Genomic DNA, 24,677 nt, shown 5'->3' on the forward strand with positions numbered 1-24,677 from the left:
AAAAAATACAATAAATCTGTTTTTGTGAATTTTTCAATTTTCTGAGAATTCGATTTTTTAACCCTGAGGTATTATTTGTTTGGGAGTAAAATAGGCCACGCCCACGTGCAGTTAACTGGCGATCTAAAATTAGCACGTGGACATGCGCTAGCTTGTCTCTAACTATTCCCAACTTTTAGGATGTGGAGCACTGACCCGTAGACACCCGGTACCTGTCCATTGTTCTCCTTTTAAACTGAAACTTTCTCTGAAGTCAAAGCAGGCACATTCTGGTCTGCCGCATTTTTTCTTTTTTTGCCAAGTCAGTTTGACGTGTCAGTGAAGGAGAAATGAAGGACCGTGTTGCACAACTTTTGAACTCCTTTAACCCTTCTGTCGTTGCAGCGTTTTATTTGTCCGTTTGTTTTTCTGTCGCAACACTGAGGTAGGCACCCTGCTCGTTCCATTGTGTTGTTGCCAGCACTTTGTTTTGTCAGTCATTTCTCTGTACGAGGCCGTTTGTAAGCGCATATGAAGTTCTTTTGTGTGAGAGCACCACAAACCAGACTGTATTCAAAGTTGTGCCAATTTAATGGGTTGCTACCTTTTTTGCTAGCGACTTCAAGACTTCTTAGCACTCCGGACACATTTTTCAATCCATATCATCACTTGTACCAATACATCGTAACTTTTTTTTTCTTTTTTTTCCGCTTTCTCAGATTTCACTCATACAAAATACAACAAAACAAAAAGATATGATAACCGCTTTTGTCACAAAAGCATTCAACTCATACTTGACGAGTTTTGGTTGGCCAGTTATGCATAGTAGTACATTAAATAACCCACATTGTGGGTCTGTCCAGAGAAAAGAGGGCAGCAACGACCTTGGCAGCTTATGAGTACAAATGCACTATTGTGCTAAAAAGAAAGGTCTTTTATGTGACTGTCATAGCTTGTATTTAGTTGGAGCCACGTTTTTTTTTTCACTCATCACGTCCTAATATTTAAAATACCATGTATTGCAGCATGACTATTCAGAATATATAAAGGCTCAACAGCCAACTGCAGTTGTCCCACCTAGACCCAGCAAGGGCGTATGGAAAATGTGTGGTGGAATAATTGGGATATTTAGTTTAACATGCGTTTGTTGCTTTAACTGAGTCATTTATTCATCACCAGGATCAAAACAAGCCCACAGAGTACAGCCCAACAGACAGGAAGCAGGAATGATTGCCAACACTGAGGTCACAAGTGAGCCTCACCCAAAGACCAAGGTGAGTTCCACATTTGTAATATCTTTTCTCCAATTTGTACACGCTTGGCTCGACCTGTTTTTTTTTTTTTTTTGCTGGTTCATTGATGTTTATTTTGTCATAATCTGTGTTTGTATAAACATCAGAGGATGGGGGTTATGGGAGTTATGCACAAGGTCAACCCATTCAAGTCTACCGCACGAGAAGACATGTCAACGTTAAACAGTAATTGTTGAGTGTTGTTGTAAAATATGAATAAACTTGTGATCTTTATTCAGGCCCTCTCTACAGTCGGCAAAGCTCCTTCGTCAGAGTCACTGTAACAGGAAGCAGACTCCACACAGGTGAGAAGAACGCAATATAACTGATGTGCCATCACTGTATGTATCAATGGACAGCAAATTGTAAAGTCTTCATAAAACTGAATGGAGGCACCAGAAGAAGCCAGGGTGTTAGTCAACGGAGACCTAGAGGGACTGGATAAGTACGTGTGAGTGTGTGTGTGTATATTAGCTGTGTGTGTTTGTAACTCTTTAGATTATTCAATAAAACGTATTTCAATATGCGTGATTGTGATCAAGATGTTGACCCCAATAGGAATTTCTTTGAGAATATGAATAACAACTGCAGTTACTATACAGAAGACCAGTTCAATAATGATATCAAACTAGATAATCTTTTAATCAATTATATATTTCAATAGCAGAAGTCTTTATGCAAATGTTCATAATATCAGAGAATATTTGAGTCAGTTCACACATTTTTCACACCATTTAACCCTTGTGTTGTCCTTCGGGTCCCAGTGACCCGAAGGACAACACAAGGATTATGTACTTCCGTTTACTTTGTTGAGAATTGCTCTCTAAACAAGGGTTAATACAGCACCTTAGTTCTTGTTTGTACAGCATTTTGGTCAGCTTAAACTGTGTTTAAATGTGTTCTAGAAATAAACTTTACTTACTTACTTTACTTTGTTGAGAATTGCTCTCTAAACCCTGTTTCTTGTAAAGGGAAGTACATAATCATTGTGTTGTCCTTCGGGTCACTGGGACCCGAAGGACCACACAAGGGTTATTGTGATAGCTATCTCTGAAACTTGGTTTAGCTTGGAGAGAGGGGTGAATTTTGAGTTGGATGGTTATGATTTAAACTACATGAATAGAGTGAATGAAAAAAAGGAGGGGGAGTGGCTGTGTGGACAGAACATTAAAATATACGGTGATAGATAGCATGACAACAGTTATTGATGATGTCTGTAAATGTATCGCCATTGAAATTTATATGGAACATTTTTATTATTGTCAGCTGTGTATACAGTATTGAAACATTCAAGGATTTGATGGAAGGAATTGTTTACAAAAATGGAGCAGAAGGTCATGTTCATTTGTGGTGATTTCAATATAGATCTATTAAATCCTAACAAACATGTATTGACTGAGGAATTTACTACTGCAATGTATAGTATGAGTCTAAATCCTACCACTACTAAGCCTAGCAGAATAACCTCTCACTCTGCCACCCTAATAGATAATATTCTCACCAATAATATGGAAAACAACATAGTGAGTGCACTTCTAAGGAATGATATTAAGGACCATTTGCCAGTTTTTGTGATCTATGACTGTGGTTGTGGGATGAAGATGGATGAAAAAAAAAGTAATTGATATTGCAAGACTGGAAAAAAAATGTGGAAGAAACCTATATGGCCCATGATTGTTTTTAAAATATATTTATGACGTTTTATGATTAAAAACTGTCCGATGAAACAGTACAAGAAGAAATCAAGTTCTGTAGATAGGCCCTGGATCACAAAGGGATTGCTAAATGCCTGCAAGAAAAAGATTACCCTATATAGAGAATTTATAAAATATAGAAATAGATTCTAAATGTAAAACATATAAAAATAAATTAACTGATATTATTAGGAAATGTAAGAAAAACTATTATAATAAACTATTTGAAATGAACAAAAACATAAAGGGTACGTGGAATATAGGAAATAAAATTATTAGAAATAGAACAACTAACACTAGCTACACCGATCATTTCATTGACAAACGTATGACGATCACAAATATGAATGAGGTGGTTGAGGGGTTTAATAATTCCTCCGTTAGTGTGGGACCCAAACTAGCAAAAGAAAGTCACCCTCCACAAGCGAGATGTTAAACAATACTACATACAAGAAAGTAATCCAAGGACAATTTTTTGGAAGACATGTTGACAGATGAAATCATTGATATTGCAAGTTAAAGAGTAAAAAATCCACGGATTGGAATGGTATAGACATGACTCTAATTAAGAAAGTAATTACTGCTATTGTAACCTACATTTGCCACTTATCATTCAAAATGGGCTCTTTTCCAAGTCAAATGAAAATTGCGAAAGTGATCCCATAATACAAAACAGGGGACGAACATATTTTTACTAATTATACAGTACGCCAGTTTCTTCCTTTCCCAGTTGTTTTTTTTTACGGTTGGACAGTTAAATTTAAAAGGATCAGCTGTTGATGGACAGTCTGTATGGGTTCAGAACAAATCAAGCAACTTCTATGGCCTTATTGGAATTAGTTGAAGACTTAACTAGTTCAGTTGACAACAAGAAGTATGCAGCGGGGGTTTCTATGTATTTGTACAGGACAGGTGGGTGAACAGCATGGTCGTGGAAAATGACTCGGTATACAGTGAAAGTATGTTTTTGTTTATTAAAATCAGCTCCGTGGGGAACATTTGTGTTACCTACCAAAAGCCTGAGTCATTTGTGTTTTGAAAATGAAGCATCAAAATTGTCCATTGTCACCCCATTTGCACCTCACACCAGGCGAGTCAGTGAGTCAGTGTCCCAGTGGTAGCGTCCTTAAATACAGTACAGCTACGAGGTAAATGAACAGGACGAGAGGGCGTGCATCAATTTATGAAATGTTTGATAACTTGTATTTCAGAACCCTGGTGTGTTCAGAGGGGTCATGCAGAACCTCAACCCATTCAAGTCTACCCCCCAGGTAACCACAGCATTGTGTGCATGTTACAGTTGTAATGCTAATGGCTGATCTATGTCAGACAATAAGGCGTCCACTTAGCTGGTTTTCTCACGCAGGTCTCTAAAGCCGCATCTTCAGAGTCACTGGAACACGCACGGGTTTCAGACACGAATCAGGTAAGTGAAAGATGATAATTTCCCCTCGCTAAGAAGAGCTTTAAGTATAGACCCCAGTTTACAAGGCCAACAAATTCACATTATACAGTAAGTCTCTAATCAGCACCAGTTTACTGGTTCCACTTATTATTTATTCCTCATTCTCTATTTAGATTAGATTAGATAATACTTTATTCATCCCACAATGGGGAAATTCACTTATTACTTTTTATTTCAGAGCTGTTCATACTGTTCATATTGTAATATAATACTTAAATAATAACCTTTGCACTATGCTCCATAATTAAAATAATAATAATTTATCATAAAATAATTTACTCCTGCACACTTTACTCTTCGTTGCACTACTGCCTCAACCTGTCTATATTGTTTCTGTTTATAGTGTGTATATATTGTTTGTTTTTGTGGTTTGTTTTGTATGAGTAAGCACATTGTGAGCATTGTATAATCCAAAGCAAAATTCCTCGTATGTGTCCTCATACCTGGCAAATAAAGCTGATTCTGATTCTGAAGTCCCTTAATTTGAAACACAAACTAACCCTTGTGTTGTCTTCCCGTCAACCTTGAAAAAACACTTATTTTTTTGACGCCTTTTTTCACAGTTTGTTTTTGCTTTTTCCAACGTTTTAAATTGTTAAATTTTTCGTTTACACATTTTCAGCGCTTATTTCTACATCCCATATTTTCTGATATGAAACAAAAATTGAAAACGGGTCAATTTGACCCGGACAACGGCACTTTGCCGGCATCTGCTGGTGGAACGCGGCATAGCGTGTGCTAAAATCCAGGGAACTGCCACAGGAAACATAGGAGGGTGCTTTTCAACCCGTTGGATGTGGGTGAGCCCTTGTGGACCATTGTGTGTTTGAATGGGCATTTTAAAAACACCCCCCTTTGAAGGCAGGTCTCAACATCACGCCGGCTTGTCGGAAAGCACCCTCCTATGTTTCCTGTGGCAGTTCCCTGGATTTTAGCACACGCTATACCGCGTTCCACCAGCAGATGCCGGCAAAGCGCCATTGTTCGATCCGAAATTTCTGAAATGGGGAAGAATTGGAGACGAGTACCAGAAAAAGGTCAGATGTAACTCCTGTACATACTGTAAATGTGAATTAGTTGGACATAAAAAGATGGGGTAGTGAACACTTTCCCCAGTTATGGGCCCTTTCCAGTTTGAGTCTGTATGTGCAATGTATTTTACATGCAGGAGGATGACCTTGCATAGTTGTGTTTCAGAACCCGGGTATGTTAAAAGGGGTGATGCAGAAAGTCAACCCGTTCAAGCCTTCAACACAGGTATCGTCTTTGTACATTTTAACATGAGATTATTCGCAAATCGTTTTAGAATGGGATGCAAATATACAACTTGATATGAAGGAATTAAAGTTCACAGAGTAGTGCAGAAAATTGGAGCATCTTGGTTTTATGTTCCAGGTGCCAAAGAGCGATCCTCAAAACGATTCTGCCGATCCACAAGTGATGGGAAAGGAACTTCAAGGCAAACAGGTAAACATGGTCAGCTCTACTATACATAGTCCATGGATCTAACTTTGCATGCACTTGTTCTTATGGCACGCTTGGACTTCCAACTGTCCAATGAATGTACGTGTCTTTTAGAATCCATCGATGATTGCAGCAATGATGCAGAAAGTCAACCCATTTAAATCCTCACAGCCAAAGGTACCAGTTATAGCACCGATGATGTTTGGTAGAGAGAAAATTCTTATTGACTGTGCTTGCTGTTAACCAACTTCTTCACATCCTCGGTTTGTTGTTGTTTGCCTTGTACCCGGTCTTCCCAGGACAACAAGCCTCTACACACGGACCTTTCCTCCAGCACTGGAAGCTTAGCAGACAGTAACAGCGTGCCAGAGAAGCAGGTAGATCTGTGCGATTGAGCAGACCCCATGAAGCCTTTTTTTAGCTGATCATGTAGGTGTTAAGCATAAAGTAAAATGTTAACATTTTATGCATGTAACTACCTAATATGGAGTATTTAAAGCAAGAGTTTGTGCTGCTTTTATAAATAATCAGAATCATGTTTTATAACCGCGCACACACACGACTCTGATAAAATGCTTGTTTTCTCAGTAGTCCCCCACCACGTAGAAAGTAGCAGTATGTGCTGCCCTCTGCCAGTGTTATTCTTGCTACTACCACCAGGCGGTGCAATTTGAAAGCAATTTGAGTCTTCAGCGTGATCCCAACTTTGTCTTGGAGTCTTTTTCATTTCCTATTAATTTTGTCCACCTCCGGAATATTAAATACACAGGAATAGTGAGATTGTAGAAGTTTACAGCTTCTGCTGTATCCTGTATAACAGTGGTTCTCAATCATTTTTAAAAATCATGTACCCCCTTTTTGAAATATTTGTCATCGAAGTACCCCCTGAACAGCACAAAAACATTTTTGGTTGAAGACAAATGCCTAGCTTTATAAAAAGAGGCACTTTTATAAATACAGCGCTGTACTGACAATATTGTAACTGATAAACACTTAAATGCTTAATTTCAAATGTTTACAATCACTAAATTAATTCATAATTATAGCATAGTTTGCACAACTGATATTTTTTTTTCATTTACATTTACTGCAAAGTACCCCTAGGGGTATACGCAACCCCATTTGAGAAACACTGATACATAACATAATGTGATGAATAATATTTACTTCATTTCCTTTATCTGTATTTTGTGTAATTGTTGTGTTTATTTTAGAACCCTGGGGTGTTTAGGTCTCACACACAGGTAGTTGTACCCAAGATGAACCTCTAACTTTGTCATCTTAAGATTTCGTTTTTGCTTAGATAACCTGATTTACCGGAGGCAGACAATTATCACCTTTGTGATCTAATGTTTCATTGGCTGCCTAGTTTTCAGTTATTTGAAGCCAGTGTAGTCAGAAGCCAGATGATGGAACGTCAGAAAGTGTCTGCGGTTTCCTCATTCAAGACGCAGTTACGGTTTAGGGTTACGGTGTTCTCGGGAAGGAATGGAGAAGTTAAAATGATCTCAAAGGTGACCCAGATGCATGACGCCTTAATCACAGACCATGTTGACTCGGTTGTTGATGTCTCATCTTCGACCTTTGATAGCATTACCTCCCAGTGTTTGTCACGTAAGCCTATCATAGCCAGGAGATGCCAGCAACAATACTTAGATCACCATATGTTAGCTCTTTGGATGTCGATACTTAACTATCTGTTTTTTATTTTATTTCTTTTACATTGTAAGACCCAACTGATCTTCAATTTTGTTCTCTCCCCAATCCATTTCTTATCAGGAACACCAAGCTATTCACAGTGAGCATTCCTCCAGCTCTGACAGTGTGGATGACAGCACCATAGAGAGACATGTAAGACGTTAAATACATTATGATGAAAGCATTGTTTCGTGTTTACTGGAACATCCCATAGTCTTTAGTAACTCTTCAAAAATGCTGTTTATCTAGAGAAACAGAAGCATCTGTCGAGAGAAGCAAGTGACGTGCAAACCCAAACCAGAAAACAATGGTTGGTTGTTTTTCACGGAGGTCATGGTTCATGGAGGTAGTCATCGGTGTCTTGGCCTGAGCCAACAAAGTATCTAATATCATTAGTCCCAGATTGAGGAAGTTTTGATACTAGCAAAATGAATAATAGAAGGCTCATTGTGGTGATCTTTGAGCCATTAGGAAATGATCACAACAGTAAATCAAACGTAATAAATCGGATACCCCAGATCAGTGTGTAAAGCCTCAATTTACAGCCACATAAAAGCTTGATTGTGATTGTGTGCCGTACTCAATGCGAGGCATTTTTGAAGCCATCGTGTGGGGTATAACCCCCTAAGTCAAACTAGTTTAAAGAGCTAATACGCCAACTTCTCCGCAGTCTATTTGGTATACCGATGCTGATGCCAGCTGCGAGGTGAAAAGCCAGCCAACGGAGGCACCGAAGAAAGGGACTATGGTATGTAAAACAGGGATTAAGGTCAGGTTACATTCAAATTTAAGTCAATTCAACGTGTGATGTAAAACTACTACTTAAAGACATCTAAATGTATATACAGTACTCTATGACTACTAACACTTGTGTGGAGTTTTTTTTTGTATTATTACACATGCTCTTTTACTGTAGGGGTGTCAAGATGTCAGAACATTCATGCTTTATTTTATTTCTTCTCTAGACTTTGAGAATCAGGAGGATTCTGCCCACTGCATTATTTGGATCTGGAACAAAGGTACTAGTAAACATACATCATTATACTGCTAAATGTAGGGGTTCACTCCAATTTTATTTCAAATATTTTCTTTTCAATTACACAAAAGAAATTCACCACATTTGAAAGTAAAATATTCCATAGTGCTGTTTTGCTTTGTTTACATTTTTCACAGTTAGGCCCATGTATTTTAAACGGGAACGTTTTCTCCATCATAGTGGATCATGTCATAGTGCTGTTAGTTTTGTTTTCCATTTTTTTCTAATCATTCATTTGGTTTTTGCTTCACAGGACTCCTCATCTGACACGCAAGCACTGCCCCAGGTGATTAGGCAATGCAGCTTCACACACCTATAAAACACACGATGCAGTGAAAAAGTAGGAACAATTCTAATAGAATAAAACTAAATAAAACCCCAAAAATAGACACAAGATATAGTTTCACTGCAGTCATGAATGGGCCCTAATGTAATAAAGAAAATCAATATGCAAAAATGAACCACAGGATAATGACTACAGCTCAGCTGCTTTATAGCTGTATTTTCCCACAGTGCAAATTACAGTTGGTGCATCTTAAGCACACACATACTTGACATTATAAAACTGTGTAACTAAACCCATACACAGTATGGCACATTCATTAATCCAGGAAGGGTAATATTTGTATAAGGGGTGTGTGGTTAAAGGATAGCCATTGTTGGCCCATGTAATAGGGCCCTTTGTCCTTTGTTTGAATATATTTTGATTAAATTGTCTTTAAAATTCTGGCCTAGGATTTCTCTCAGAATAGCCTGTGGTTTCTCAGCTGAATTCTGTAGCACATTTTCTCATATCTCTTTCCTTGCTTGCCTCGATGCCCCCTCTGATGTAAAGATGGAGACGCAGAGATGGCCTTGCTTGCTCATGTAGTCGGGATCGTAGCCATAGGTCGTAGCTAATAGCCATCTTCACCTTTTTTCTTCTGTGTTTTCTCTGATGTTTACATTTGAAAACTTGAGCCAGCAGGCTAGCTAGTCCAGGCTAGCAGAGTCGGCAGGAGACTGATGAGTTGATTTCCCAGTCCTGATGAGCGACTCGGTAGCCACACGCCAACACCGTCTAACGTCAACCACATTAAAGCACAACTAACATTTGTAACATAGAAAATTAAGCATACATTTTGCAGAGCTTATGGAGAGGCGACTTGAGATGTCCGCGCCTTCTAAAACACTGTGTCTATGCTAACTCTGAGCTTAAATGGCAGGCTAACCTATTTGAATGGAATGCCTGCTTTCTGTAATTGATTTTAAAGAAGAACAGGAAATCATTCTACTGTAGACTTACTGAAGCATTCCCGCTATATCTGTTGCAGTCTGGATCAACGGAAGTAGCCTACATCTCCAGCATAAGGCATAAAGCCTGACATTTGTGTTGCCGTTCTCAAAATCCCCTCGCTACAGGAAACAACAACAAACTTCGAGCTAGCAAACTACACGCTGAAAATAGCAAGTTTTGAGGAAAATTTGGATCGTGCAACAAGGCAGGCCTGCTTAGTTCTTTCAGTGAATGAGCAAATTGCGTTTAACTGTGTATCCAGTTAATTTAAATGGCTCTCGTTACTGTATTGTGTGAACAGTTGTCTTCATTTAATATTGTATGTGGCGTTTTCTTTTGCGGGGTGCAAATGTTCCACTGAAACAAGTTCCTTAAAGAGACCACTTTGCAAAGGCACTGTTACTGCGTCCAGCGCTTAGCGTCACCCAAGATGATTGTGACTGGTCTAAAGAAACGCAAACTACCCAGAGCGCCAGTGTAGCCAGACCTTACTCCACAGCGCTGTAGAGATAGGTCTGGCAAAGCGAGACTAACCATTTATCTGTTGTAGCCTACAGTTAACTTAATGAAGTTGATGTGTAGGTACACTTTGCCAAAATATTGTTTTCTTTTTTACTTAATGCTAAAATATGAGTGGTTCATATACAATTCATGGATGGGATGTAAATCAATATATTTGTACTGTATCTTGTTTCTAAAAATATAAATTGTCTATAATAAACTATACTATGACTTTTTTATCACTTTTTTCGACATACTATACTATGACTTTTTATCATTTTTCTCGACATACTATGACTTAAGAAATTTTTTTGACATACTATACTATCACTTTTTTATAACTTTTTTTCAACCTCGTATACTATAAATTTTTAGCATTTTATTTTGACATACTATACTATGACTTTTTAATAATTTTTTTGACATACTATACTATGACTTTTTCAACATTCTTATACTATGAATTTTTTATAAATTTTTTGACATACTATACTGACTTTTTCATCTTTTTTCAACATACTATGACTTATCATTTTTCTCGACATCTGACTTCTTAATAAATTTTTTCGACATACTATACTATGACTTTTTCAACATTCTTATACTATGAATTTTTTATAAATTTTTTGACATACTATACTGACTTTTTCATCTTTTTTCAACATACTATGACTTATCATTTTTCTCGACATCTGACTTCTTAATAAATTTTTTCGACATACTATACTATGACTTTTTCAACATGCTATACTATGAATTTTTATCACTTTTTTCGACATACTATACTATGACTTTTTCATCACTTTTTTCAACATACTATACTATGACTTTTTCAACATGCTATACTATGAATTTTTATCACTTTTTTCGACATACTATACTATGACTTTTATGACATGCTATACTATGGCTTTTTATCACTTTTATGACTTACTATTCTATGACTTTTTCATCACTGTTTTTAGACATACTATAACTTTTTCGACATGCTATACTATGACTTTTTCATCACTGTTTTGACATGTTAATGACTTTTTTTCGAAATGCAATATTTTTTCACTTTTTTTCACATACTATACTATGATTTTTTTGACATGCTATATTGTAAATTTCTTATCCCTTTTTTCGACATACTATACTATGACTTTTTTTTATCCCTTTTTTGTCATACTATGACTTTATCACTTTTGTCGACATACTATACTATGACATTTTCAACATGGTATATTTTGAATTTTGTATCACTTTTTTTGACATACTATGACTTTTTCATCCGTTATCAACATACTATACTAAGACTTTTTCGACATGCTATATTGTAAATTTCTTATCCCTTTTTTAGACATATTATACTATGACTTTTTTGACATACTATACTGTGCCTATTTATCACTTTTTTCAGCATACTATACTATGACTTTTTATCACTTTTTTTCAAAATACTATACTATCACTTCATCACTTTTTTCGACATACTATACTGTGACTTTTTCATCACTTTTTTGACATTGACTTTTTCGAAATGCTATACTATGACTTTTTATCACTTCTTTTCGAAATACTATGCTATCACTTCATCACTTTTTTCGACATACTATACTATTAATTTTGTATCACTTTTTTCGACCTACTATACTATGACTTTTTCAACATGGTATACTATGTATTTTTTATCCCTTTTTTCGACATACTGTACTATGACTTTTTTTATCACTTTTTCGACATACTATACTATGACCTTTTTTGACTTGCTATAATATGGCTTTTTCATCACTTTTTTTTTACATACTATACTATGACCTTTTTTGACTTGCTATAATATGGCTTTTTTATCACTTTTTTCGACAACTATACTGATGACTATTGTATGACTTTGTTATGCTATACTATCACTTTTTTCGACATACTATAACTGTTATTTGACATTCCTTGTTTACTATGACTTTTTTATGTCATAGCATAGTATGTCATCAGAAATCAGAATCGGGAAGCAAAAATAAGTTTATTGCCAAGAACTTTGTCTTTGTATTTAGTGCATAACAGTAAACAGAGAAAATAAAAGCAAGTCCTGCAAACAGTCAAGATGCATTAATAAAAATGACATCATAAATATGAAGAAAAACCTCACTTTTTTTCGACATACTACACTGACTTTTTCATCACATTTTCGTCAAACTATACTATGACTTTTTTTTCAACATCTGTACTGATAATTACTTTTTTATGACTTATTTGTTATGCTATACTATCACTATTTCAGACATACTATAACTTTTATTCGACATTCTATTATTCAACATCAGGAAGTAGAAATAGGTTTATTGCCAAGTAGGTTTCCACATACAAGAAATTTGCCTTGGTGTTTAGTGCATAACAGTAAAAAGAAAATAAAAGCAAGTCCTGCAAACAGTCAAGATGCATTACTAAAAATTACATTATAAATATGAAAAAAATTAACTTTTGTGAAGGAATGTGCAAAAGTTCAATTCATAGAGAATATGTGCAAATATGTCCAGGGATGATAGTCCAAAGGATGTTTGTTGATGAAACGCATTGTGAGAGATGTTTATACTTTATACTTCAATGTAACGTGGGGCTGGGATGGGAGTTGGTAGTGGTCCTGAGCGTTGTTGATAAGGGAAATAACAGCCAGAGGGAAGAGGGTCAAAGAGTTTGTGTCAGGGTGGAACGTGTCGGTCACACTCTTTCCTGCCTGCCCCAGGTTCCTGGAGTTGTACAGCTACTGCAGGGATAGCAGATTGAAGCCAATTACTTTCTCCACAGAGCGAATGATACGCTGCAGTCATGGCAGTGGTAGCAGCGTACCAGATGGTTAGGATGGACTCGATAGAAGGGCACCATCATTGTCTTTGGCAGGATGAACTTCTTCAGCTGCCGCAGGAAGCACATCCTCTGTTGAGATAGTATAGTATGTCATGAAATAAAATGCCATAAAAAAGTCCGCTCTAAGTCCAAGCAAGTCTGACCTGCGGCTATTTGCTGCATGTCTTCCCTCTTTCCCGTCTATAGTTGTCCTGTCTATTAAAGGCTAAAATGCCCCCCCATCAAAAAAAAAAATAGTCATAGAATAACATGGGAAAATGTCAATAAAAGTCATAGTATAGCATGTAAAAAAAAAAGTTGGGAAAAAAATGTCATAGGGTTAGTATGTTGAAAAAAGTAGTCAAAAAAGTCATAATATAGTATGTCGGAAAAAAAGGTATAGTTTAGAATGTGGAAAAGGCCATAAAAAGTTATAGAATAATATGTCAAACAGTCATCAAAGTCATATGTTGAAAAAAAAAAAGGCAACAAAAAGACAGCATAGTGTGTCAGAAAAAAAGTCATAGTATGTAATAAAGTCATAGTATGGGAAATATGTCCTCAAAAGTCATAGAATAGCATGTTGAAAAAAAGTAGTCAAAAAAAGTGACTGTCGAAAAAAGTCATGGTATGACAAAAAAAGCCATAAAAACGTCATGACAAAATCAAAAGTCACAGTATAGCATGTCGAAAAAATGTCATAGTATGAGATAAAAATGTAATATAGTCGTAGTATGAGATACAAAATGTAATAAGGTCAGTCGTATGGGAAAATGTCATCAAAAGTCATATATATAGCATGTCAAAATATATAATAGTTGAAAAGTCATAGTATAGTATGTTAAAAGTAAAAATGACAGTGTATGTCATAAAAATGTTTAAAAAAAATCATATACCTAAACAATTTTAGTAGAGTATGCAATACAATATTCATAAAAAAGTGAATAACAAATGTAAAAAGAAATCAATCATAAAATAGTTTTTCATAAAAATGACAGTAAAGAATGCCATAAAAATGTAAACAATAAAAATCATAAAATAGTGACGATAAAAATGTCATAAGAAGTGGCCGGGTTGGATCAGTGGGTAGAGCAGGCGCACATATACTTGGAGGTTTATGTCTCGACGAAGAGGTCCAGGGTTAGAGTCTGACCTGTGACGATTTCCTGCATGTCTTCCCCCTCTCTTTCCCCTTTCTCACTTAGCTGTCCTATCAATTAAAAGGCGGAAAAGCCCCCCAAAAAAATCATCTTTAAAAAAAAAAATATATATAAATGTCATAAGAAATACGTAAAAAATTTACAAACCATTTAAATCCTAGCTCATAACTTGACCTCCTAGGCGTGATTGCCCGTGTACGTTCGATCACAGGTTATTAAAAAAAAGCAGAGCACATCCAGCAATAAACACCTCACATTACGTTCCATCTACTTGTAATTGGACAGGTATGAATAAACCACATTTTACTGTCTGCTGTTAAAAAGGGCTAAGGCCTAATTCCTCATTCAGGCTGGAACGCTGGTTGGTTTGAGGCGGTTGTTACATTGTGCTTCTCTTTACTTAGGCATTTAGCTTTTTGAAACACCTGTGGCCTTTGTGCCAGTAACCACCGTTGAGGCTCGTTTTCACTGAAACAAGATTTTGTATGCCACCCACTGAAGTACACATATTTCTCCTAAAAACTATTATAATCTTTCAGCATATTGTTATTCAAGTGGCCTGAGAGAACTAGAAACTACACTTCTGCATCTTCTCTGGGATTCCTTTTGAGGCTTTAATAAATCTAGCCCATGACAGGAGACTTTGTTCATTCACGGGTCATTTCAGAGACATTGTGTTCCTATTGGCTGTTCTCTTTACATGCATTGCCCGTGTAAAAAAAAAAAAAAAGACAGAGCCTACTATTGGCTGTTCTGCACATGCATTGCCCGTGTGATAGAGAAAGCTGAAGGTAGAGGTCTCACTCTACTTCTACTACTGGTTTTTGCATTCTACCCACTGCACATTTAATATTATAAGATTGAGTGTTTTAATACAATTATTAAAAAGTAGTTATTAGTTTTTCGATGACTTTAAAAACCTTTCGGCATATAATTAATTGCATTGTTTTACAGTAAATTAACGGTAACAGTAAATTTAACCACACAACAGTATAAATGAAAAATGAATTAATTTAGCTCTACTGCAGCCAGCTACAATACTTTTCTATTTTCTTTTCGGGCATTTTAGGCCTTCATTTCCATAGGACAGATGAAGACATGAAAGGGGAGAGAGAGGGGGAATGACATGCAGCAAAGGGCCACAGGTCGGAGTCGAACCTGCGGCCGCTACGTCGAGGAGTAAACCTCTATATATGTGCGCCTGCTCTACCAACTGAACTAACCCAGCCACGCCAGCTACAATATTAAAATGCAGCTTACATGTCACTGCATGGATGTCAATTATAATCTAATATATAATAAATTGAGTATTCACTATGCATTTGTTGTTACATTAAGTGCATTTTTCTTGAGAATACTTGCATAGTTTCACTAAAGTAAGATTTTGAACGCAGGGCTTTTAATTGTAACTGAGTACTTTTAAATTGTGGTATTGCTAATATTACTTAGTAAAAGATCTTGACACTGAAGACATTACAGACATTACAGAAGGTGACTGAAGATTGTTTTATAGTAAGTCATTAAAATGTTTTTCGTCGATAACTGATATTGTATAATGGCCATTGGTCAAAATAGTGAATATTTTATATTGTTGCATGCCGAATGGTAACCAATTAGCATTTCTGAAATGGGAACAAAGGATGTAGCAAGGTGAAAGGTTTCAACCATTGTATGGCAGCAAAACAGGACAGCCTTTTGGACAGAATTAATTCAGTGCGCTGTACTTTTCTCTTCTAGGAAGTAGTGGAAGTTCAGACACTAGAGATGGCTGAAGTACCAGTGCCCAGTGAAGGAACGGTCCTGGACCCTCTAGAAGTAAGCTTATTCTTAATGTCTTAATGATGCGGATAGGTTTTCAATGTAGTGAGTCTGCGGGACCCATAGGTGGTCATTTAAGTGGGTCCCAGACAGTCCTTAACTATCCTCCTGGATATATAAGCCCTTCCTACAATGATTGTGGACCATCCACATTTTTAAATCTTTGTTTTTCTACATGATCAAAAATCGTTAAAATCATCAATCATTAACCTTTTTATTTAAATCCATCTGAAAAATTTGATTAGACAAACATTTACAAAATTCACGGTTGGGTACATGTCACGGTTTTCGGTTCAGTTAGGTACGTTTTTTGGTAAAGGGCCCACCTTTTGCCAATTTCAACATTTTCATTTATTTTGAAAGACTGGTTTAGATCACAAGGAACACTTTATTATCTTTATCTTTATAAATCTTTATTAAAAATAATAGGTTTTCTAATAAGTGCAAACAAAAACTGCAGCTTTAGTTTTATAATAAACTGTCCACAACATCAAGTGAAGCATGAGCTCAACCAGCACTTAAAAAAAATTTCCTAATGGAAATAGTATTTCCACTTAAAAATGGGTATTTTAAACACGGTATTTTACTATAAAATGAAAAAAATGTGGCTGCATGTTTTCTTTTCTCCCAAAAAAAAAAAGTGCCCGTGTGCAACATTATGTTGCCAACAGTTGGGAATTTACAGTGTTGCTGAAATCATACGCTAAACGCACATCCTCCAAGACTGCATCTGTCGCTATAAACCCGCCCAATGCATTATGGATTGGTTTGTTTTTTAGGCTTTTTAAATGAATGCTCTTCCCTACCAGACTCTCTTCTCCATAGACACACTGGCGAGATGTCTACGTAAATGCACCCTAATATTGGAAGAATTGCTGCTACCATAAGCTACACGTGTTGCTCAGTGCCCTTTATCCACCACTTTTTCCCATCATTATCAGGTAACACTAAATCCATAATGTTCTCATACAGCAGACCGACAGAGACAGACTGACAGCTGCACACAGCACTTTGTCCGTGCCAGCCAATTGCGGTTTCACTATGGCGCAAGGCTTCCCCCCCCCCAATAACTAAGTTTTTTTTCTAAACAAGCCATTTGGACTGAAATCTGTGAGGCTGAAATTAGACGAACAACATGCCCAGAACCGTAACCAGTGTGTGCGCACAGTTTTCATACCTCTTGGGGACCTGTCTTATGCGCACGTTTTGTTGGTTTATTTTTAGGATTTCAAGACAGGTTTGACAATGTAGCATTATCAGGGAAAAAACTGGGTGCATCCCAAGGACGCATGAATAGTGAGTTTACTACGTCCTTTAAGATTTTAATGCGTCAGAGATGCAGGACGCGTACCAATCAACATCACTGGTCTTATGTTATATCACATGCTGCTTGTTTTATGTGTATTTAATACAATACATATGGAATTATTCTAACGAGTTTCAAATTGTTGACTTCCAGGATGAGGAAGGCCTTTTAGCGTGGTGGAGAACAGTAGGGGGTATGCTTGATATTGACAATGTTTTGTTGATTTATTGGGGAACCTGCTGCTTATACGCTATGACTTGTAGTTGTAATCGTTCTTTCGTGTGTTAGGCTGGGATGAGTGGAATCAGACCAACCAGAACGATGAACCTGAAGAGTAAGTGCATTTTGAAGTTATGAATTTGCTTGTAGAATTTATTTTGTAAGGATTAAGAGCTGCACAGGCCAATATTAACAGAAAACATTGTATCACAATACCATGGCTTAAATCCCAGACAATCTACTATATATTTACAGTAAGACATTTCTACCTTAAAAAATAGTTTGCTTATCCTTAACAACTAAGGTTGACACATTACTCATCTTGTCTACAGAACTAACCTTTACCAAAAGCGTTATATACAATACATAAATGGTTCTTGGTTGAAAGTTATTTAGGTCCTTTTTTTAAACTTAAATTTGCATTATAATCTAGTGTTTTTCTTGTAACATTTTCCTTGTGTCCTTGTCTCAGAGTGGTGGAACAAGCAGCTGACCGTGTCTTCATGGCAGCTCAACTTTTTGTTCGCTTCTTTAACCAGCGCGGCGCCTCACTCCAGCAGCGAATCCTGGAGCTGCTCGCTTTGGCTGATTCAGCTGACGTTTTCCATAAGAAAACCGTCAAGGCCTGTGTCGGTGGTGGGGTGGCCAGTGTTGCTGGGTCTATCACTACAATCACTGGCCTCATTTTGGCGCCCTTTACAGCGGGAGCATCGCTCATCGTCACTGCTGTAGGCATTGGTGTAGCTACGGCAGGTGGGGTGGCGTCCGCTTCAGCCAACATCACTGACACAGTCCATTCAAAGACAGACCGCAAGAAGGTGGAGCAGACGATCAAAGACTACGAGGAGGAGATGAAGGACATCAAGGAGTGCCTAGAGTTTTTGCAGGTGAGAAGATATAAGACAGGTTTTCAGGCAGTTTGTCAGTTGCATGCAAATCTTTAAAACATACTACTTTTTTGATATTGTGATCATTTTATTCGTGTTCTTTTAGCTTTGAGTGTGAGAAATCATATTCACCTTGTGTGCATAGATAATACCGCCCCCTTTTATACACGACAGAGAACTGCAATATTGTTCCACTAACATCTCGAAACAAAAGTCTAAATTGTCTACTTTTTTTTTTTGTTCGCACCTGTAGCGAATTAGGCAAACTCGGCCATCTTTCCAAGTCGCCCAGAACCACATTCAGCATCTCGGTATAATTGTGTTTAACGAAACCAGGGGTCTCCAACCTTTCTTCATCTAAGGGCTACTTTAAAAAACTAAAGTGGCCAAGAGCTACTTGCATCACATCACTTACATTTATTTACATAACACACATAAGCTGAATGAAGCTACTGTTTGTACAAGTATGAAATTGCAATACCCAAAGCTTATGATATGCTAATACTTCACATCAAAGTTCATGACTATTTTACACTTCTTTTAGCCCATATAGTTAGCTACATCACTGAAAATATTCCCATCAAGGTCCAAGAAACATTACCACTTTACACTTCTGTGGCTCACAAAGTTAACTACCTCACTTTTAATATCGTGGTCATTTTGTCTCTCAGTTTGCCAACCTATTGACGAGCTAATGGAGACCTGCTCCGTGCTGACGGTAGCTCGCGAGCTACTTGCTGGATACCCCTGTTTTAAACTGTACACTGCAATCTTGGTTTTCCAGCCTTGTGCCAACTATTAAAACGCAGTTTATCATTCTAACCAAAATCTAGAGCAGCAATTTGACGTGATAATCTGCATAATGATAAAGAATTGACAACCACAAAGGTTTCCTTTTTCAATCCTACCATTTACCAGTTTGGTTGGTAAACCAATCCTATTTGTTAATAAATACTGCCCATCTGCAGTTTTAGTAAAAAAAACAAAAAACAACTATTAATCCTAATGTAAAATCTCTTATCTACCTGCCAGGAAGGGATGGAGACGCTTGAGGAGTGGAACTTTGAGAAGTATGTTGAGAGCATCGCACAGAAGCACCTTAACAAGAACGTTGAACATGTAATGAAGGAGGGCGGGCGTGCCGGAAAGGCTTTAATGATCAACACCGAGAGCCTGATTAGTACCGTTCAAGTCCTCAGTGTTGCAGGGGGTGCTGCTAAAGCCGCCCAAGTGATGAGCGTTACCACTGGAGTTATGTCGGGTCTCTTCCTGGCTCTCGACATCTTTTTCCTGGCAAAGGATACCATGGAGCTAAAAAAGGGAGCCAAGACAGAGTTTGCTGCTAAGATTCGAGAGGTTTGTAGGGACCTGCAGGATGGGCTGCTGGAGCTAAACCGCATCAAGGAACAGCTGCAGAAAACCATTGATGGAATAGAGGTGGAGGTAGACGAGGGGCGAAGAGGATGAAGAGCTTTTAAGGTCCGAGTTAAAGAAACTCGCAGAATTTGACGAATGAAGGCTGGTTAGAAAACCAAACCAAAGCCTGTCTTAATCCTAACACCACAAACCCAAGCAAATCTTGACAGTTAGACAAAAACAGTCACTCAATTATCACTGTAATTGTTTCTCCCAAGAGCGTTTTCCCTAGGTTTTTGGCCGGGAGTTTAGGGGTCCTCCCTCAAAAAAATGTGATGTTTTTCAATAAATAAATAAAGAAATCACATCATATTGGGCCATATCTGTGTGTGAAACATTGGAAAAGCTAGAGCAGATTAACTCTGTGCGCACGCACACACACACACACACACACACACACACACACACACGGTGGATGCAGGAAAAACCGGAGAGGAGACGTACGCCATGACCTAAATTGAGGACAGCTACGCTCGTTATTGTAAGTGCAATAAGTTAGTTAAAGTCCAATAAGTGCTTTATGAAACTGTATAAATGTGTGTCCCAGGCCGGGATAGGAAATTAAGAAACAGAAATGTTCAAATTTGATTCATTCAATAAATTATTTTTTGTCTTAAATCCACCAGCTGTTTCCATATTACACCAGCATACACCAGCATGTGCAGCATCCTGAACCTTTTTGGGTAAGGTTACTAGGAAAACTCAGCCCAGAGTAGTTTTATTCTCCCCGAAACAAGTTTCCTTTTATTTTTACCGTCCCTCGCAACTTCATTGCAACAAAAATACAAAAAGACATCGCAACTTTTATCGCAATCTTTTACAAAAGCTGCCGCAAATTCAAGCATTTTGGGCCGCAACAATCTTTAAAAAAAAAAAAAAAAGGCTGCAAAATCCTGGAGGGATTAATAAGGACGTGATCACCTTGTGCTCACAGACCAATACATTGATGCGTGCATGAAGGACAGAAAAATGTAAACAAACCTGCCTGTCTGGTACCTTTATGCAAACGCAAAACAACCGAAACCATTTTTCTTGTGAATAAGGATCAATCCAAATACAAACTTGAGCACATTCCACGTTGAGCTACTCCAAATACAAGAACAAAAATGGGCTGGGTGTAACTTGATAGGCTGGTGACTGTTTCAGCATACAATCTACCTAGTGCAAGCTAGGACAGTTTCTGATCTTACAGAACACCCTGATCTGGAATATGTGCGTCAACCAAACAAATTCATTAAGTTTGTAGGAATTTGGTTTCACATTTCTTCACGTCAATACTCACATGCCCATATGTTAATTGGATGCGTTTTTGGTTGAATCTCGATAGAAGAAAACTCCCCGTTTGTGCTTTCATGGACTGTTTTCTGGCTGAGTCACAACAAAGGAATAGTAAGAAATTAGTACTAAAAAAAGACTAACTTTCGAAGATTCATCTAATGCAGATTACTGAAGCAAGGACTGTAGATTTTATCCAGGAACCCTTAATCTTTAAGAAGGGATCTCTTTGCGGTCAGTATGGACAGCAAGAATATTTACAGAAACCAATAAACCTTTAATGTACACATGGGATTGCAAGATAAACTTGAAAAATGTGTTGTATTTTCTCATCCTCTTAGAGACAACTTTGTCTGGGTCAGGAACCCGTGCTGTTGTGGGCCACTTATAAACTTGATACAAACACTTGATCTGATACTGCCAACACAAATAAACTACTGTACCCAAAATGTTGTCACTACTCTATGACACTACTCTGACCTCTAAACCCTCACTCTCCACTGGGCCAGTGCAGTGTGAAAATACACTCTTTCTGCTCCCCCCTAAATAAATTGCTTTATGTGGTCATATTTTGGCGGCTGGGCCATGCTTGAGGCAAATTGAATTCCCTTATCCTTGTAAGTGAGATTATTAAGCCTTTCAAAGATCAGACCCAATCCATCGCCCCACAAATCAAGATGCATAAAGCAATGCAAGTTTATGGTCTTCACGCTTCCACAACCACATCGGACTATGGCTCATGAAATACAACCGGAGGGAAGAATGTTGTTAAGCAATAGGAATAGTACGTCTTGCTGGGTATTAACCTTGTGCAAATGTCTGAATAATATGTAATGAGCGCTACGGGGATCCTACAGTCAAAAGGTGGAGTTTTACCACTTTAAACCTCTGAGGTCTGAGAGCATTTTTACATATCTTCTTGAATTCTCCTTTTATGGGTATTTGCATATAACCTGATCCCCATGGGCTTCATATCAAAATGTTTCAAACAAACTCAGCTTTCTGTATAGTTACGCCCAAAATTGTGTCCAGAGCAATGTATAAAAGAGATCATTTGGCCCTGAAGCGGAAATATTTCTCAAATCTTTTGTGAAAACATACCTACACTTAATTGTTTTGGTGCTTCAAATGCGTTAACAAAAGTCTTGGGTTCACAAAAAGTAATGTAATATATGAATTAAAGAGTAAATAAATGTCTAAAATGAAATTTTGTAACATTGCTTTGTGAGTAGGAGTATTGTCAAACATCGCTTGGACACCCCGGTGCGTCTTTTGTCCTCAGAGGGTTAAAAGGATCGTTACTGTTATATTCCAGGTGCTCTACAGTAAGAACATGTACTGTGTGTAAGAGTAATCTATGTGGTTTCTAAAAAATTAAAGATATTTCTTTTAAGTATTATTGTGTGTTTAATACTCATTTATATATATATATATATATATATATATATATATATTTTTTTTTTTAAGTTTAATAATTAATAATGTGTTGTGTAAAAAGTAAGTGGTCTTCTTACACATCCAGCAGAACCACAGCAACATGGGCACCCATTGGAGTTGTATCTCTGGCCATCTAAATAATAATAAGGAGTAGTGAGACTTAATTATACAATCAATATACAGGCTGGAAAAATCAAAAACATTTTAAAATCCAACTTAAAGCCAACAAATTACACAGGATCATTTGATTCAATGTTAGTATTTTAAATCATGCATGTTCAACATAACATGAATACATAAATTCTCCAGGACTCATTACAAATTGTGCAACTCTGTGAAACAATACATGAGGTACTTAAATGTAAACATCCACCCTTAAACAGAATTAAGAGACTTTCATGTTTGTTTGTTTTAAAAGCTATATCACAGTATAAGTAATTTTATTATAAGATTGACTTTACCAAAGTATGTGACGTAGCCCATATGCTCCAATTGACTGCAAACAAGTAATATGTGGATTTATGGTCTGAGGTCTAGCACTTCATGCTTGGACCCCAAACTTTTGCTTTGAAAACATTACCCCAGGCCAGAAGAACATAAATAAAGCATTTACAGTAAAAGTAGCACTAGTAATGCAGCTAAGAGGAAACTTTGATCTATCTAACCTAATTGTTGATTATAACATGGTGACTGACTGGAAACTCCCACTTGACGGATTCAGTTACTCACCAGTAAATGTTCACAAATAAAACACAAGAATTAATTTATATTTCCTTTTCTTAAAATAAACCGCACGCACATGGGTAACATGAACCATTTCCCAACCTAAAAAGATTTCCTTGATTCTTCTTGTGTGACCCATAAAGAACCTGCCCAAACTTGTTTATGGCACTGCTCAAACATTGCTTTACCAAAAGCATCTCCTAGCTATTTACTCCTTTTGAATAGCCTTTGTTCACAAAGTAAACACACATGTATTCTTAAAAATACACTTTAACACAGCATATATTGATTTGTCTTGATATAGCAATTACTTTCAATGGACATATGGATAATGATTTTTATTTTTTCCTTTTGTTCATTTACTTTATGATGTACTTTGTGATACAAACTGAGTAATCCCTGAGGGCAAACAGTGAATGTTGCCTACATATAGCCTACTGTTGAATGTATAAAATGAACAAGTTGGAAGCAATGATGTCTCATGTTCCGACAGCTCATGGCGTCAAAAATCTTAGAATGAATAGGGTTAATCAAATCAATCAATCAAAAAAGAAAAACTAAATTTATTTATATAGCACTTTACAGCAACACCGGTATCCAAAGTGCTTTGCATCAGGAATCAAGTATAAACAACATATACAATAAAAAGAATGAAACATAACAGTAAAATCAGAAAAGGTTACAAAGAAACAGGAGAGTGAAATTGTCACACCATTACTATGTATTAAAAGCCAGTCTAAACAAATAGGTTTTGAGTTTGGACCTAAAAAGAGCTACATCCATAATAGTGCGAATATCAGGGGGTAACTTGTTCCAGAGTCTCGGGGCAGCAAGGGCAAAAGCCTGATCACCTCACCGTTTATACCTTGACCTTGGGACTTCTAAAACCAGCTGATTTGAAGACCGCAATGACAAGTTGAAGGTGTGAGATGGAGGTCTGATTCAGACCAACATAAAGAGCGTTATAGTAATCCTACCCAACCTTGAACTAATAAAGGCATAATAGCCTTTTCTAGGTTGTGCCTGCTCAGGAAAGGCTGAACTTTAGCCAGGAGACAAAGCTGGAAAACGCTCATTCTAACAACATTACTGATCTGCTTATCAAAAGTAACCCCCACATTTTTGACAGCTGACCTAGTGTATGATGCCAGACCTCCCAAACTCAAAGCTGGACCATTTTGCGTGCCTGAGGTACTGAAAATACTTTG

General features: G+C 37.1%; 1 protein-coding gene across 2 annotated transcripts; it reads left to right on the top strand.

The window, feature by feature from the left end:
• The first annotated feature begins 157 nt into the window (after positions 1 to 157).
• On the top strand, positions 158 to 20,344 carry si:cabz01007802.1 (apolipoprotein L6). 2 transcript variants are annotated; one of them, XM_039823227.1, is made up of 18 exons: positions 158 to 424; positions 1,159 to 1,253; positions 1,511 to 1,576; positions 4,177 to 4,236; positions 4,332 to 4,391; positions 5,628 to 5,687; positions 5,826 to 5,897; positions 6,009 to 6,071; positions 6,194 to 6,271; positions 7,674 to 7,745; positions 8,263 to 8,340; positions 8,558 to 8,611; positions 8,882 to 8,914; positions 16,126 to 16,203; positions 17,666 to 17,705; positions 17,801 to 17,846; positions 18,204 to 18,618; positions 19,651 to 20,344. In XM_039823227.1, the coding sequence occupies exons 4-18, from the start codon at positions 4,201 to 4,203 to the stop codon at positions 20,083 to 20,085; spliced, it is 1,620 nt and encodes a 539-aa protein (XP_039679161.1). In that variant the 5' UTR covers positions 158 to 424; positions 1,159 to 1,253; positions 1,511 to 1,576; positions 4,177 to 4,200; the 3' UTR covers positions 20,086 to 20,344. The 2 variants fall into 2 exon arrangements, with proteins under 2 accessions (XP_039679161.1, XP_039679162.1); XM_039823228.1 differs by lacking the exon at positions 158 to 424 and having other exon boundaries at positions 1,025 to 1,253; positions 6,066 to 6,071.
• The last annotated feature ends 4,333 nt before the right edge of the window (positions 20,345 to 24,677 follow it).

This window comes from Perca fluviatilis, chromosome 14 (assembly GCF_010015445.1).
Source record: "Perca fluviatilis chromosome 14, GENO_Pfluv_1.0, whole genome shotgun sequence".
NCBI classification, from domain to species: domain Eukaryota; kingdom Metazoa; phylum Chordata; class Actinopteri; order Perciformes; family Percidae; genus Perca; species Perca fluviatilis.

Coding starts and splice junctions, on each gene's coding strand:
- si:cabz01007802.1 (XM_039823227.1), top strand. CDS start 4,201: ATGCAGAACCTCAACCCATTCAAGTCTACCCCCCAG. Junction 8,341..8,557: donor CACCGAAGAAAGGGACTATG/GTATGTAAAACA, acceptor TTTCTTCTCTAG/ACTTTGAGAATCAGGAGGAT. Junction 16,204..17,665: donor CGGTCCTGGACCCTCTAGAA/GTAAGCTTATTC, acceptor GTTGACTTCCAG/GATGAGGAAGGCCTTTTAGC.